The 16326-nt window shown below is 54.6% G+C and overlaps 1 protein-coding gene across 1 annotated transcript; it reads left to right on the top strand.

The window, feature by feature from the left end:
• Window positions 1–10330: 10330 nt before the first annotated feature.
• LOC306952792 (dynein light chain roadblock-type 1-like) lies at window positions 10331–13553 on the top strand (the record flags this gene model as incomplete). Its single annotated transcript, XM_079543548.1, has 4 exons — window positions 10331–10345; window positions 12690–12771; window positions 13291–13458; window positions 13543–13553. 4 exons carry the CDS (start codon window positions 10331–10333, stop codon window positions 13551–13553), a joined length of 276 nt encoding a protein of 91 aa, XP_079399674.1.
• Between the last annotated feature and the right edge of the window lie 2773 nt (window positions 13554–16326).

Raw genomic sequence — 16326 nt, 5'->3', positions numbered from 1 at the left:
TCCTAAAGTCCAGGATAGCAATCCTACTTTTTGCTTTACTTCTTCCGCTCAGGATCTTCAACTCCACCATCTCGTGGTCACTACAACCCAAGCTGCCCCCGACCTTTACTTCCCTGACAAGCCCTTCTCTATTAGTGAGAATAAGGTCCAGCAGTACCCCTCTCCTCGTCGATTCCTCAACCACCTGCATCAGGAAGTTGTCTTCAACACATTGCAGGAACCGTCTGGACCGCGCATGCCTGGCCACATTGCTTTTCCAGCAAATATCTGGATAATTGAAGTCCCCCATAAGCACCAGCGCCTGGGATCGTGACGCTGCTTCCAATTGTTTGTGGAAGGCCTCATCAACCTCCTCCTCCTGATCAGGGGGCCTGTAGCACACACCCACAACGGTGTCAGCCATACCAGCCCGCCCCTTGATTCTCCACTGCTCTCCACTGCTACACCACTCTCCCCCAGGTGGAGTTCAATACATTCAAGCTGCTCTCTTACATAAAGAGCAACTCCACCACCCCGCCTCGCCGGCCGATCTTTCCTAAAAAGCACACAGCCCTCCATGACAACATTCCAGTCATGCGAGCTGTCCCACCACGTCTCTGTGATCGCAATGAGATCATAGCCATGTCACCGCACGCAGATCTCCAACTCTTCCTGTTTATTTCCCATACTGCGCGCATTAATGTATAGACACTTCAGGGAGGCAGCATTCCCCTGCCACACTCCATCCCTTCGAACTCCACCCTCGTCACCCATCAAGTTCACTTTTGAACCCTGAACTACCTGAACCTCAGCAGTCCTCATTTTGTCCCCTTCCCCCATCTTACCTAGTTTAAAGACCTTTCAGTGAGGCCCGCCAGCTCCTGGGCTAGGATCCTTTTACTAGAAAGAAGGGAAAGGAAAAAGGGGAGGAAGGAGAAGGAGAGAAGGAGGAGGAGAAAAGTCGCACGGCTTCGGCGCCATCCGAGAGGAATCCGGCGGCCGCCCCACTCCACCCTCAGGCCCCGGCCGCCCGCAGGCCGCCCTTAGCAACGTGACGCCGCAGGCGGTTGCTAGGGCCCGGGCCGGAAGTGCTGCCTTTCTGCGGAGAGCACTTCCGGGGCAGCGCGGCGCGGGAGTGGTGAGCGGGGCCGGGAGGAGCGGCTCCGTGCCGGGAACCGGGTCGGGCCTGGGCGTGGGGGCATCGTGGGGCTGTCGGGGGAGGAGCTCGAGGCGCCGCCGGCAGCCAGAGGCGGGTCCCGGCTCGCGGCTTTGCGGGCCGCGCGGCCTCGCGAGGGCTGCGGGTGCCAGAGCGTAGCCCAGGGTGAACGGGGCGGCTCCCGGGTGGCGGCAGCGCCGCGCTCCGTCGCGCGGTGGGAGCCGTCGCGCTGCGATCCGGTGCCGTCGCTCTTCGTTTGGACGTGGCGGGGAAGCCGGCGTCTCGCTCGCTCTCGTTGAGCAGTCCTTGGAGATGGCGGCGGGGAAGCGCGGGGCTCCGTCCGGATGGCGAGTTTGGCTTTTGGCCTCGCTCGGTGGAGTTTTGCTTTCGGCCCGGAGTGCGCCGGCAGGAGGCTGTGGATGGCGGGGCCTTGATGGTGCGGCAAGGATGGCGACGGGCTCGTGTGGCTGCGGCGTCGGCCGGCCGGAAAAGCCTGGCTGGAGGCTGATTCCTTTTCTGATTGCTTTTTCTGATGCGTTGTTGTGCGTTGGTGTTTCAGGTGTGTGAATAAGGACTCCCCGCTGGAATTTGTGCCGAGCAAAGCTGGACGAGGAGTGGATCCACACGCCTGGTGCTCTGTTTGAGTGGGGGTGGAGCGGGCACGGCTGAAGGTTTGTCGCTGGCACTGGATGTCAGCGAGCGGGATGAGTGCGGGCTGAAATTCTGTGTGATTCTGTTTGTTGCTTGGGAAGGGCTGCACTGATAGATTGGTGGGAGGGCAGGCGGGCGAGGGATATGTGAAAGTGGTGAGCAGTGAGGAGCGCGTGGCGTCTCTGCCTGCTTTGGTGGCGCTGTTCTTAGTCTTTGGGCACACCGTGAGGCTGTGTCCAGCGTCCCAATTCAAAGGCAGGATTGGATCCAGTCGCGGCCCATCCGTCCCATGCAAACGCTTCTCTGAGCTGGTGCTCTGATACTGAAGGGGAAAAACAGGGATTTCTGGCAGAAAAAGCCATATTTGTGGGGAAAAAAGCCAGATTTAAAGGGAAAAACAGGGATTTCTAGGAGAAAAAGCCGTATTTCATGGGGAAAAAACCCAGATTTAATGGAAAAACAGGGATTTCTGGCAGAAAAGGCCATATTTCAAGGGGAAAACCCCAGATTTAAGGGGCAAAACAGGGATTTGTGGGAGAAAACCCCAGACTTAATGGGGACACAAGGATTTCTGGCAGAAAAAGCCATATTTAAGGGAAAAAACAGGGATTTCTAGGAGAAAAAGCCATATTTAAGGGGAAAACCCCAGATTTAAGGGGCAAAACTGGGATTTCTGGGAGAAAAACCCAGATTTAAGGGAAAAAATAAGGATTTCTAGTAGAAAAAGCCATATTTCAGGGGAAAAATCCGAGATTTAATGGGATAAACAGGGATTTCTAGCAGAAAAAGCCATCTTTAATGGTAAAAACCCGAGATATAAGGGGAAAAAGAGGGACTACTAGCAGAAAAATCCATATTTAAGGGGAAAAACCCGAGATTTAAGAAGAAATGGAAGCCGGGGTTTCTGTCTCCCCGCAGGCAGGTGCCATCAGGTCCACTCTGGAGCGCGCCGTTGTTTCCGCTGACCTCAGGAGATCCCTGAGCGTGCCCTGAGTGTTGTGTGCTGTGTGGCCCAGCCCCAGAAGGGGATTCCCATGTGGCAGGAGGGAGAGGGCGAAGGAGGCTGAGGGCCCTTTCCTCGGCTTTGGCTCCTCTGTGGCCTCTTGCTTGCCGGACAGAAGGGCTGCCCGCTGGGCACAAGGAGCGCCTTCTAGCTGCCGTCCCGTGCCCTGTCCTCCAGCCCCCTCCTCATGCTATGTGAACGCCATTGCCAGCAGTGCGGCTGCCATTTTAGAACCTTCGCCGCATCACAGCCGTCACCTTGGTCACCGCTGCCCTGGCCAATGCACTCGCCTCTGTGAGCTCTGGCAGCCATGCCTGGTGTGAAGAGGGCGAGGGGCAAAATTTGCCCTATTTTAAATGGGAAGAGGGAGCTTGGCTTCCCAGAAGCGAAGAGGAGGAGGGGGGCCGCTTTTAAGATCAAGCGGAGGAGGGGGCAGCGATTCCGTTTCCATCGCGCCTGGACCAGCGCTGTGACCACCTCCGTGGAGCCCATCTTATCCGTGCAAGCTCATCTTATCGTCGTGCTGCTGCTGCTGCTGCTACTTCTGTGGCCTGTGAGTGGCAGGCAGGGCATCCCCCTGTGCAGGGACTGCCTTGCAGGCAAGGCCTGTAGACTGTAGCTTCCGTGGGATTTTTGGGAACAAGAGAGAGGTGGAGTTTCTGTTGTGCCCTGATGTCAGGAAGGCAATGTGCAGCACTGGCGCCCAAAGCTGCCCAGTCAGGTGACTTGAGCTCCCAAAGCGAGCTGTGGGGCAGTTGTCAGAAAGTTCCCTGACTGTTTGTGAATTGATTCCTGTAGGACTCGGATGGCTTGGAGTCTAAGACTTGGGAGACGGTGAAGAAACCAAAGGCAAGTGCTGCACAGCTAAGCAAGAAAGCCAAGATGGAAAGCACAAAGCAACGGTGAGGGCTTGAGCGATAAGCCTCAAAGGCCAAAGGAAGCAGCGGGAATGCTTGCTGAGAGGTGCTGCAAAGGCAGCGGACTGTACGTCTGGTTTTGTGGCGTGGCCGTGCTTTCCCTTGCACGGACATTGGAGAGGAACTGAGGAAGCTGGAAGGGCTTCTGATGCGTGACAAACAAATGGGACTTTGCCTGTGCGGGATTTCATGTCTGGCAAGAGCTGGGGACGCTGCATTCCTTCAGGGTCCTTCAGCTCGATAGCTGTTTCAGAGTGTTGATGATGAGGTGAACTTACCGCATGTCGTTGGTCATGAGCGGTATCCAGGCTATTTTATTGTCTGTTGACATACCTACAAAAGGCAACCCAAATCCCTTAGTTTAAAATAAAAGGGAAACAAACCTTTTACACCGGGTGCTGCCTCTTTCAGTAGCTGGTCAAAACATGCCTGGCTTGGGCTGGCAGTGGCAGGGCGATGAACCGGCCGGCTTTGCATCCCTCCCTGGAGATGGAGCTGCTTTTCCCGCGTTTCCATGTTGGTCTTGCCAAGTGGTGGCCTTTCAGCCAAAGCGCAACTGCTAGCGAAGCGTGTGAGCATCAGCTTGCTCTGTGAGGACTGAGAGAAACAAAAGGAGAGGAAGCAGCGCGCGAGGAAGAAAGGTGTCCCTGCACTCAGCCCCGTGAGCTCGTCTCTCCAGCTTGCCTGGTGGCTTTTTCAGCCTTCTGTAGCACTGACTGTTCCTGCTTGCCCTGGGAAGGCCAGCTGCAGCTGTGGGCAGCCGTGGCCTGCACGTCAGCCTCCCGTTGAGCCGCGAGGAGTTCAAGTGCGGGTGGGCTGGTGTGCAGAGCAGCACTGGGAGTGGGGCAGGAGGAGAGGGCAGCGGGAGGGCTGCAGGTGAGCGCGCCTCGGGCCCAGAGCTCAGGCGTGAGCCGGGAGGGCAGCGAGCCGTGCTGCGCTGCTTCAGCTGCAATGGCTTCGAGCGCATCATGGGCAGCGCCGCGTGTGGAGCGTCTGGGTGCTGCGAGGGCACCTTGCTGAGCCGGAGCCCGAGAGAGGAGAGGAGAGCAGAGGCCGCACATCAAGAGTGTCTGCCTTCCATTTTGGATTGGCGTGTCGGCGTCTTCCTCCTTCCACGAAGGAGCCTGCACGGTGCACTGGGTCCAGCGTGCTACACGGCACTGCCTTCTGCTGCCTGCCCGCCTGCCTGCTGCACTGCTGGAGAGGAAAGAGCGGATTGTTGGGCTGCGTGCAGCCAAGGAGCTGGCTGCAAAGGAGGGAAACGGAGTATTGAGGAGCGGTTAGTGCGTGTTAGGTTTGGGTGTGGATGCAGTGGGGGCTGAGTCACCTCCATCAGCTCCTCGGGGCTGGGGCCGAGCCCGGTGCGTGGAGCTGCGCTGCGGGCAGGAGGGCTGCGGGGCTGGGGCAGTGGTGTGGGTGCAGCACATGGGGCCGTGAGAGGGCATGCAGCAGGGAGGCGCTCGTGTTTGCCGCAGCACAGGGGCTGCAGGGGATGGCAGGAGCGCAGAGCAGAGCGGGGAGAGCCAGGCTGTATGAAGGCCAGGGCATGAAGTCTTCCCTTGGCAGCTACGGAGCTGCTGGGCTTTTCCCCCAAGTCTTCAGACTGTGGGGTGATAAGGCTCCGCAGCAAAGCCAGCCAAGCCCTCCTGATACTTGGGGGTTAGGAAAGGGCAAAACAAATCAGAGTCTTTCAAGAGCACAAAGCAGTGAAGCACAGCACAAGCCATTTATTGCCTGCGTAGGTGATCTTCTCCAGGCATGTCCATTGGAGATGTGCAGACTGAGTGTGGACAGAAAGCAAACGGAAGGGAGGGGAGGGAAGGGAAGGGGAAGAAAGTAAGAAATGAAAGAGAAAGGGAAATGTGAAGGGGAAGAGAGAAAGAGAAAAGGAAAGGAAGAGAAAAGAGAAGCAAGGAAAAGAAAGGCAAAGGAAAGCAAAAGGGGGAAAAGGGAAAAGGCAGAAAAGGAGAAGACGACAAGTTGCGTGCCGCCGGCGCCACCCGAGGTGAATCCGGCAGCGGAGCCCCCCAGCTGCCCCTCCCCCTCGTCCAGGCCCCAGGCCGCCCTCAGCAACGTGGCGCCGCAGGCGGTTGGTAGGACCGGGGCAGGAAGTGCTTCGTGCCGGCGGAGAGCACTTCCGGGGCAGCGCGGCATGGCGGCGCCGGGCCGGTGAGCGGGGCCGGGAGGAGCGGGCTGTGTGCTGGGAACGGGGTCGGGCCTCGGTGCGGGGGCATGGAGGGGCGCTCGGGGGAGGAGCTGGCGGTGCTGCCGGCACGCGGGGGCGATGCGTGCGGCGCCGGCGAGTGCTGCGGGGTCGGGGGGCAGCTTCCTCTCAGGGAAGGCCGTGCGAGTGCGGAGCTTTGTTGGTGTTTCGGGCGTGTGAAGGAGGAGGCCCCGTAGGGCCTAGTTGTCGCCAGCAAAGCCCGGGCGGGCAGTGGAGCAAGGCGCCTGGGTGCTGTGTTGGCCGGAGGGTGCGGAGCTGGAAGAAGGTTTGTGAAGATGTGCGTCGTCTGGACGTCCCTTGTCGGGACGAGCCAGGGCTGCGGTTGTGTGTGATTGTGTTTGTTGCTTGGGAGAACTGCTGCCTTAGTAGGCTGGGGGGGAGGGAGAGGGAGATTTTCAGACTGCCATCAGTCAGGAGCACGGTATTTCTGGTAGAAAACCGCAGATTTAAGGGGAAAAACAGGGATTTGTAGCAGAAAAAGCCATATTTAAGGGGTAAAACCAGATTTAAGAAGAAAAACAGGGTTTTATGGTAGAAAACCCCAGATTTAAGGGGAAAAGCAGGGATTTCTAGAAGAAAAAGCCATGTTTAAGGGGAAAAACTCCAGATTTAAGGGCAAAAACGGGGATTTCTAGGAGAAAAGCCATATATAAGCGGAAAAAGCCCTGATTTAAGGGGCAAAACAGGAATATCGGGGAGAAAACCTCTGATTTAAGAGCAAAAACATGAGTTTCCAGCAGAAAAATCATATTTAATGGGAAAAACCATAGATTTAAAGGAAAAACAGGGATTTCTAGAGAAAAAGCCAAATGTAAGGGGGAAAAACCCCAGATATAAGGGAAAAACAGGGATTTCTAGGAGAAAAAGGCATATTTCAGAGGAAAAACAGGGATTTCTAGTAGAAAAAGCCATATTTAAGGGGAAAAGGCCCAGATTTAAGGGGAAAAACAGGGATTTCTGGCAGAAAAAAGCCATATTTAAGGGGAAAAAGCCCAGATTTAAGGGGAAAAACCTAAGATTTAAGGGAAAAACAGGGATTTTTATCAGAAAAAAGCATATTTCAGGGGAAAAACCCACATTTATGAAGAAAAACTGGGATATTTTGCAGAAAAAAATCCATATTATAGGGCAAAATTCGAGATTTAAGAGGTAAAACAGGGATTTCTGTCAGAAAAAGCCATATTTAATGGGAAAAAGAGGGATTTGTAGCAGAAAAATCCATATTCAAGGGGAAACAACCCGGATTTAAGAAGAAATGGAAGCCGGGGCTTCTGTCTCCCCGCAGGCAGGCGTCGTCAGGTCCACTCTGGAGCGCACCGTTGTTTGCGCTGACCTCAGGAGATCCTGGGGGCCCCAGAACCGAAGAGGAGGAGGGGGCCCACCATGACCATCAGGCAGCGGAGGAAGAGGAGGAAGGGAGCCCAGTTCCGTCGCGCCCGGGCCAGCGCTGTGAGCGACCATGGGGAGCCCGTGGAGGTGGATCCGCCTGCAGCACAGCTGGCCTGGCACCACACCACCGTGGCAGGCCCCATGTTGATGCGCTCACAGCTCCGCCATTGCTGGTCCGGGCGCTCGGCTCCTTACCCGCTGCGTGGCCCCTGCCCCCAGCATTAGCTGGGTGGCACTGCTAACATCTGTTCCTCCTCCACCTTGTTGCTCCTCTGCGGTTCTGCGGGCCCCCGGTTCCATCTTCCCCCTGTAGAAGTTAGGTGCCACTTCTGGGCTTTGTTGTTGATTTTAGTGTTAGCTTAGTTTCAGTGTTCAGTTCAGTTTTAGCGTTAGGCATAGGTTGCTGTGAGGAGTTTAGAGTTAGTCATAGGTTACTGTTAGGAGTTTAGAGTTAGGCATAGGTTGCTGCTCCCAAGTGGCAGTAAATGCTGCTCACTCGGTAAGCCCTCCCCAAGTTCTCATGCAGAGAAATGAGTGCGACTGCCCTGAGAAGGGAGGTTTGAGGACGTCTGCGATGAATTTCTGTCTTGTGACTTTTCTGTTGCAGAACATCGAGGCATGTGAGTGGCTGAGAAATGGAGTTGGGGCTCAGGGGAGCAATGGAGCAATGGGTGCCTGTGTCACAACCTTCCTGAGCGGCCATTGCAAGGTAGGTGTGCCTTACTGTAAGCGTGTGCTAAGGCACTGCTGTTCAAACACCGCTGGTGGCACTGTCTGCAGCAGGTCTGCTTTCTGTTAAGCTTTGCCCTTCTTTTATGCCCACCTGTCCTTTTCAGCTCCTGCTCCCCTCGCCTGCAAGTGGAGCAATGCTCAAGTTTGAGGAATCGTTTCCTCGGCAGGCGGTAAAAGACGACACAGCTGCAAGTTTCGTGTCCTTGTTTGTCATTGGGTCAGTAGAGCAAGGAGATGTTCAGAACAGCTCTAAGTGCGCCTGTAACAGCAGTGTGTGAGAGAGAATAACGACTCCTTCTCCCCTCTTGTAGAAAGCAGCCTCCTTGAGAGCAGGAGAGCAGTGGGCTGCCTGCTGTGTTGTGCTGAAGAGCATTTCTCCCAGCTGAGATCCCCGAGCCCACGCTTGCGGAGAACGTGCTGCGCCACAGTCTCTTCTGCGGAGCCGCTTTGCAGCTGCTCTGTGTGCTGGCTGTAATCGTGCCGGTTTCCAGGTGCCATAAGCCAGTCAGTCGTGCTCTCTGAGGCTGATAGAAAGGCACGGGCAATGGGCAGGGAGGGAACAATCTGCAGCTGTGGCCTACGGTGCTGTGCCCCGGCACTGCTGAGAGTGCCGTCGTTTGTCCTGCCCTTCCTTCCGTGTGCGCGTGTTCCTGATGCACGCCAGGAGCCTTGGGGTGCAAGCTCATCTGCTGCTGCTGCTGCTGCTGTGCTGTGTGTGCTGCCAGGCAGTGTCCAAGCCCTGTGCAGGCGCTGCCTTGCAGGAGATGGCTTTGGGTTCCAGTTCGTATGGGACTTTGGGGAAGGAGATAGAGGTGGAGTTTCTGGCGTGCCCTGATGGCAGGAAGGCGGTTTCCAGTGCTGGCAGCCAAAGCTGCCCGGGCGGGTGATTTGAGCTCCACAAGCGAGCCGTCAGCCACTTGTTACCTGTGAAGGTTCCCTGACCGTTTCTGCACTGATTCTTGTAGGACTGGCACAGTCTTGGGACTCAGTCTGGCGAGGCAGTGAAGAAAGCCAAGGCAAGTGCTGCTCTGCTGAGGAAGAAAGCCCGGAAGGAGAGCAAAAAGAACCGAGAAGGGCTTGAGCGAGAAGGCCCACAGGACACTGGAATCAGCTCGAATGCTTCCTTGGAGGTGGCACCAAAGGCAGCGGACTGAGTCAGCATCCGGTTTTGTGGCACGGCCGTGCTTTCCCTGTCAGGGACAGTGCAGCAGAACAAAGGCACCTGGAAGGGAAGGGCTTGTGCTGCATTCCAAGCAAGGAGGGCTTGCCAGAGGCAGGTCTTCATCTATGGCAAGAGATGGAGAGGCTGTGTTCCTTCAGGCTGCGTCTCTTCAGGGCCAGGGCCGGTCTAGTATGAGATTGAAGTACGGCTACCCGGGCCCGACCGTTGCCGCGGCGTCGCGCTTGACCCCTCTCAGAACGCGTGCTTCCGGGTCAGCAGCGCGCCCTGCCCTCTGATTGGTGGAGCCGGCGGCGCGTGCGCGCGGGGCGTTACTGGGCGCTGAGGCGGCGGGTCGCGATGGTGAGTGATGCGGTCGGGCCGGGGCCGCTCCTCAGGCCGTGCTGCGCGGCTTGGGTGCTGAGCGCGGGCCGGGCCTGCTGGGGCGGGAACTGCGCCGCCGGGATCGCTAGGGAGCGGCTGGGAGCCGCGGGGCGCTGGGGCGGCCGGCAGCGCCCGAAGCCGTGCGGGGGGAGGCCGCGGCGCTGCCCTGCTCCGCTGCGGTGCCTGAACGCCGGGGATTCTGGGCCGGCCGCGGGGCCCGACCGTTACTGTGGCGAGGCGCTTGACCCCTCTCAGAACGCGTGCTTCCGGGTCAGCAGCGCGCCCTGCCCGCTGATTGGTGGAGCCGGCGGCGCGTGCGCGCGGGGCGTTACTGGGCGCTGAGGCGGCGGGTCGCGATGGTGAGTGATGCGGTCGGGCCGGGGCCGCTCCTCAGGCCGTGCTGCGCGGCTTGGGTGCTGAGCGCGGGCCGGGCCTGCTGGGGCGGGAACTGCGCCGCCGGGATCGCTAGGGAGCGGCTGGGAGCCGCGGGGCGCTGGGGCGGCCGGCAGCGCCCGAAGCCGTGCGGGGGGAGGCCGCGGCGCTGCCCTGCTCCGCTGCGGTGCCTGAACGCCGGGGATTCTGGGCCGGCCGCGGGGCCCGACCGTTACTGTGGCGAGGCGCTTGACCCCTCTCAGAACGCGTGCTTCCGGGTCAGCAGCGCGCCCTGCCCGCTGATTGGTGGAGCCGGCGGCGCGTGCGCGCGGGGCGTTACTGGGCGCTGAGGCGGCGGGTCGCGATGGTGAGTGATGCGGTCGGGCCGGGGCCGCTCCTCAGGCCGTGCTGCGCGGCTTGGGTGCTGAGCGCGGGCCGGGCCTGCTGGGGCGGGAACTGCGCCGCCGGGGTCGCTAGGGAGCCGCGGGGAGCCGCGGGGCGCTGGGGCGGCCGGCAGCGCCCGAAGCCGTGCGGGGGGAGGCCGCGGCGCTGCCCTGCTCCGCTGCGGTGCCTGAACGCCGGGGATTCTGGGCCGTCTGTGCATCCGAGCTGCGGGTCGAGACAGCCGGAGGGAAGGCCGTGTTAATTACCGGCTTCTTCAGGCTGATGTTCTGTGGAACCCGGAACATCCTTTTATTTTTTTTTTTGGTTTTTAATTGTGCATTTGTGGCAGGATGCTTCCTGTCCAGATTGCGGCAGGTGGTTGTGGCGTTAGGGCTCAGTCTGTGTGGAAATAAAGGAGTGCGGATGGAAGCTGTATGTGAAGAACTGCAGCAGCTCGTTGGGACACGCAGTGCTGTGGGACTGTGGCTCACGCCTTCTAAGCAAAACTGCCGTGCTGATATGCGGCTTGTATGTCTTGTATGTTTATGTAAGAGTCTGACAGGAGGAGATTCTGATTTCCTTTTACAGAGCGCATCTCTTTCCCAGATGCTATCTCTTGCATCACCCAGCCTTATGTTGGGATTAAGGTTTTGTTTGCCGCTCGGATTCAGTACGTGATGTTTTTCTGGGTGATGTTTTTGTTGGCCTGGTGGATGGCAGGGGCTGAGTGAGGTGTTGGGGAGGAGTCTCCTCTGTGTGCAGCTCCGGAAGACATCCCTGAACAAACAGCTGTGAGCTGCCAGAGCTGCTCCCCCTCCTCTGAGTTGGGTTAACTGCTGGTTGGTAGAGGAGATTCAAAATCAGCGTAGTTCTGTCTGGATGCTTCTTGGCACCCAAGCAGATTTGTTGAGGTCTGTTTAGGTATTTGATGACTTTGGGCTCAGATGCATTTATGAAGAAGACAGGACGTTTTTTCAGATGGAACAGAGAGTTCCGTCTGAACAGAGCCGCTGTTTATCACTCAGCATTTTCACACCCTGTAGTTATCTGGGCTTTTTTTCTCTTTCCTTGTCTCCCAAGTGGAAGCAGTCCAGCATTCAGAAGAAATCAAGGCCTCCGCCAAAGCAATTAAAGTTTTTTTTTTGTTTGTTTTTTTTTTTCTGTGTAGGATAATAATTCTGCTTTGTCAAAACAAGCTCAGGTGGTGCTGTGTGATCATAGCAGCAGTCTGCATTACTCTGAAAGCTCCCAAAGCCCCGTGGAAGTTTGCTGGCAGTTCTTAGGCTGAGCTAATGCTTTTTTTTGCTGACACAAATCACCTCTCCCAGCTGGGGAGGTGGGCAGGGGGTTACTCACGGTGCCTGGCAAATGCAGCCCCGTTGCCAGGTGCCCCCTGTAGCTCTGGCCTTTCCCATGACTTCAGCTGATTCTTTTGTTCTGTGCCAGGTCTTGCAGGATCTGAAATGTGCAGCACGCCTCTGTTTCCTTTACAGGGAATCAAAAACATAAAAACTGATGCTTGGGCCTTCAGTCATCTTTTTTTCTTTTATCTCTGGGGGAGTTGATTTTCCAAAGTAGTGATCCCTACACCGACAGTAACTCTAAATAAAGAGCACGGATCACTTCTTCCTTTTGCTTTTTATGTTTTTAATTCCTCTTAGCACTGGTTTGAGAAAAGGGAGGGTAGTTTTGCATGTAGAGCGTGCATTATTCTGTTTTGTTCATGAATTCCATTTGTAGGTACACAGATTTTGCTCTGTGCCTATACTGTAGCAGTCTAAGAAGTCTTCCCTCTGTGAGCCAGCAGTAAGGAGCTCATTCATGGGGCTGCAGGAGGGTTGGGAGGAGGAGAGGGTAAAATTAAAAGAGAGTTCCAAGTTTGCACAAGATTGTAATCACAAACGACTGAAGATTACTCAGACAGATCATAGGATGGCTTGGGTTGGAAAAAAGCCTAAGGATCATCGAGTTCCAACCCCCTGCCACAGGCAGCACCACCAACCTCCAGATCTGGCACCAGACCAGGCTGCCCAGGGCTCCATCCAATGTGGTTTTGAACACCTGCAGAGATGGGGCATCCGCAGCCTCTCTGGGCAGCTGCTCCAGCACCTCACCACTCTCTCTGGAAAGAACTTCCCCCTGATATCCAAAATGAGTGGAAACCAACTAAAAAGACCAGGCAGAGAAAATAGTACCAAAGCACACAGTGCTTTCTGGAAAGGTACAGGCAGTGTCTGTGTGTCATCTTTGTGCATCTTTACTGTCAGGCACATTGTTGTGAGGCTTTAGTTGAGGGCAACCAGCACCTGTGATCTTTTGATTTGCGCTGTTTTTTGCAGGCTGAGGCTGCTGTGGAAGAAACGCTGAAGCGAATTCAGAGCCAGAGAGGAGTGCAAGGACTCATTGTTGTTAATCCTGGAGGTACTGTCAGTCTGTTTTCTCAGATCATAACTTACACCGCTCGTGCTTTTTAAGGAGTTGCAGTTGATGTCTCTCTCAGCAGAGATTTTCCTGTACTTAAGCTCAGCTGTTAAAATTGTGTGTCAGTTTAAGCCAAATGTTTTCTAGAAATAATCCTTAGAAAACATGGCAGATGTTTCCACTCTCCCCCTAAAACACTTATTTTTGTTTTTATTTATCTGTTTATACATCTCAGATGAATAACTGGCAAAGCAAAAGGAAACCACTGATGTTAGTAGAGGGAAGCGGTTATTCTCACCTTCATCTGTGGTTGCAGAACTTAACCTCTCTGTCTTATTTCTGTTCATGCTCTTCTTGTAAGCTTTCAAAAGAGCACTCCTGCTCCCACCCCCCTGTTTTAGCTCTCTAACCCATACTCAGGTTCACTGGCCACTGCAGTTGGATACGGTGATACCTGGAGGGAGTTGGTTCAAAAGCTGTGTTGCTGACCCTTGCTGTCCCCGTGGTGGCTTCTTGCAGGTATTCCTATCAGAAGCACTATGGACAACACCACAACCAATCAGTATGTTGACCTACTACCGGGCTACGTCATGATGGCAAGGAACATCGTGCGAGACATCGATCCCCAAAATGACCTCACCTTCCTGCGGATCCGCTCCAAGAAAAATGAGATCATGGTTGCTCCAGGTAAGAGGAAGCAGGCTGAAAGCACCCAGCAGATACTTCTCTCGTGAGGTCTGCCAGAGTCACCTGTTGGCTTCTCTGCGGTAGAGATGCTGTGAGCCTGAGAAATGAGTTCTGCATGCTGCTTTTATTCATGTTGCCTACTCTGTTCTTTTCCAAAGGCTTTGCCCTTCATTGCTTTCTTCAGTTGGAAATTTTATCACTGACCTTAGCTTGCTTTTTCATGCCGCAGTGTGCGAAATCACTTTCCTCGTTTAATTTTCTCGGAGTAGAAATGGTTAATTAGCATTTGACAGCGTGTTGCAGCCTCTCATGCTTAGCGTTTTTCAATATGGAATCCAGAAAGTCGGAAGGAAATGTTTTGAGACCAGTTTCACCTAGCTGAGTGCTGAACTTACAAACCAGTGTCATGCATTGACATGGGATAGTTCAATTGGAAACTGGCACGAGGTTGGACCATCACTGCACGTCCTGTCCTTGGTTCCCAGCAGCAGATCCCAGCTGCTCCCTCTGCTCCCCCTCCTCAGGGGCTGCAGGGCACAGTGAGGCCGCCTCTCAGCCTCCTGTTCTTCAGACCAGGCAACCCCAGTGCCCTCAGGCTCTCCTCACAGCACTCGTTTTCCTGCTGCTCTGTGTCCTCCTCAGGATGCTTCCAAGAACCTCAATAACCCTGCTATGTTGTGGAGCCCAGGGCTGTACACAGTGTTCAAGCTGAGGCCACACCAGTGCTAAATATTGTGGAAGAATCACCTCTTTTGACTGTTGGTTGTGCTTTGTGTAATACACCCCAAAACGTTTGCCTCTCAGCTGCCAGGGCACACTGCTGGCTCTTGCTGAGCCTGCTGCCACCAGTGCCCTCGGTCCCTTCCCACTGAGCTGCTCCAGCCACTTAGCTGTAACATCTGCTAATTCCCTCAGAAGCAAGTCCTGCCAAACTCCATGGACCATGGCCGTTCAGCTGGTACAGCTGCATCCCTACAATTGTAATGTCTGCTAATTGAAAGTTACTGCTTCCCCTGTGATGTCCTCCAACTCAGAGGTCCAGGCAAACCAAGATCTGTTGCTGCTGTTAAATACTGAGGCAGAAAAGGCGTTAGACATCTCCACCTGTGAGGTGACCTTTCACCCCAAGTATCAGTCCCCTGTTTTCCTTTGGCCTCCTCTTGCTGCTGACAAACTTGCAAAAGCCTTTTTGTTGTCTCACACCACACTGCTCAGCATCAACTCAAGTACAGCTTTGGCTTTTCTTGTTTTCTCCCTGCAGATCCGAACTGCAGCTCGGTACTCTCCCTCTGAAACCAGACCTTGCTTCCAGATGCTGTGTGCTTTCTTGTTTTGCCCCAGTTCCAGGTGTTCCCTCTTCAGCCAGGCCAGCTGCCCCACTTGCTTGGCACATGGCACAGTGGGATTGCCTGCTCCCAGGCTTTTGAAAGGCGTTTCTTGAGAAGTGACTAGCTCTCCTGGGCCCCTGGATACTGGAGAGCAGAATTGTAGGGGACACTGCTAATTTGCTCCCTGAGAAGCTTAAAGTTTGCTCTCTTTAAAAGTTCGTGGTGACAATTCTGCCTTTTTTTTTCCTCCTTACACTAAAAATTTTGAACTCAACCACTTCATGATCCCTGTGGCCACGACGGCTGCCTGCTGTCACAGCGTCCATAGGGCCTTCCCTCTTCGTACGTGAAGTGCAGGAGGGCTTCTGTCCTAGCTGGCTCACTCAGTACCTGTGAGTACTCGTTCCACTTCTGGCTCAGAGGAAAGGATTTTAACATGTAGCTGTACTGGGTCACAGAATGTGGCAGCAGCCTTCTTTCTGGAGATACTCCTCGGTATTTCAGCCAGCTATGAAACAGGGATGAGTTGCATTAATGGTGCAGGAACTCAGCTTTGTTCCTTTGGGCTGTAGTGGCATTCTGCTGGTGGGGAGGCAAAGAAGGAGGCTGGTGCTCCAGCAGGCAGCTGTGCAGGAGCTGGTCGGAGCAGTGCTTGGGGAAGAGAGGCTCTGGGGTTTGTGCTGGTGCATCCTCTCATTTCCATACGAAAGATGGAAAGAGAAATAACCATTACTCCAGAACAAATGCAGCTGGAACCCCTTCGGTCCAGCAGCCTGGCTGTGAGATATGGGAAATCGCTGTCTTGCGCTGCCTAGTTTGCTTGAGTCATTGCACGTGTCAGTTATTCTCATTTATTAGGGATGAACGGTGTTAAATTTGGCTCTTGAGCATGTGAGACTTTTCCACCACGAGACTCAGATAAGTGATCCAACACGTCAAACCTGTTCTGATCACTGGGGATGAATGTCAGGACAGCGTATCAGTGAGATACGAGAAAGAGACAAAGCTGGAAGTCCCTGTATTTAGCACCAGGGATGCTTTTCTTTGTGAATAAGTATCAACAATGAGAGAATAATTTGTTTTTTTTTCTTTTCCCTTCCAGAAAATGGCTACCTCTTGATTGTCGTCCAGAATAGAAACGAATGATTCCACTCACTTGATCTGCTTTTTTCCCTTTGCCCAACTTTCTTTTTTTTAATTTAATGCTAAAGAGTTTTTTGTTGTGCCACTTCTGCGATGTTTTGCCACTGTTGTGCCACTTCTGCGATGTTTTGCCACTGTTGTGCCACTTCTGCGATGTTTTGCCACTGTTGTGCCACTTCTGCGATGTTTTGGAGGAACCAAAGCAGGTGTTCTTGTTGTCTGTATGCTTTTTACATATAGAAAAAATGGCTTCTTTTGGGATCACTCGTCATTTTGAGAAGGAAATGGTGAATTAGAACCGGGTGACCTTGGCAGTGAAAAAAAGTGAAATAAAAATGCAACAGATGCTTTTAATAGTTGACAAGATAACATAAAAAACCCTAGTAACGTTCTACAA

This window comes from Tetrao urogallus (genome assembly GCF_951394365.1).
Source record: "Tetrao urogallus genome assembly, chromosome: 16".
Taxonomy (NCBI): Eukaryota; Metazoa; Chordata; class Aves; order Galliformes; family Phasianidae; genus Tetrao; species Tetrao urogallus.
This window is presented reverse-complemented; position numbering and strand designations above follow the sequence as displayed.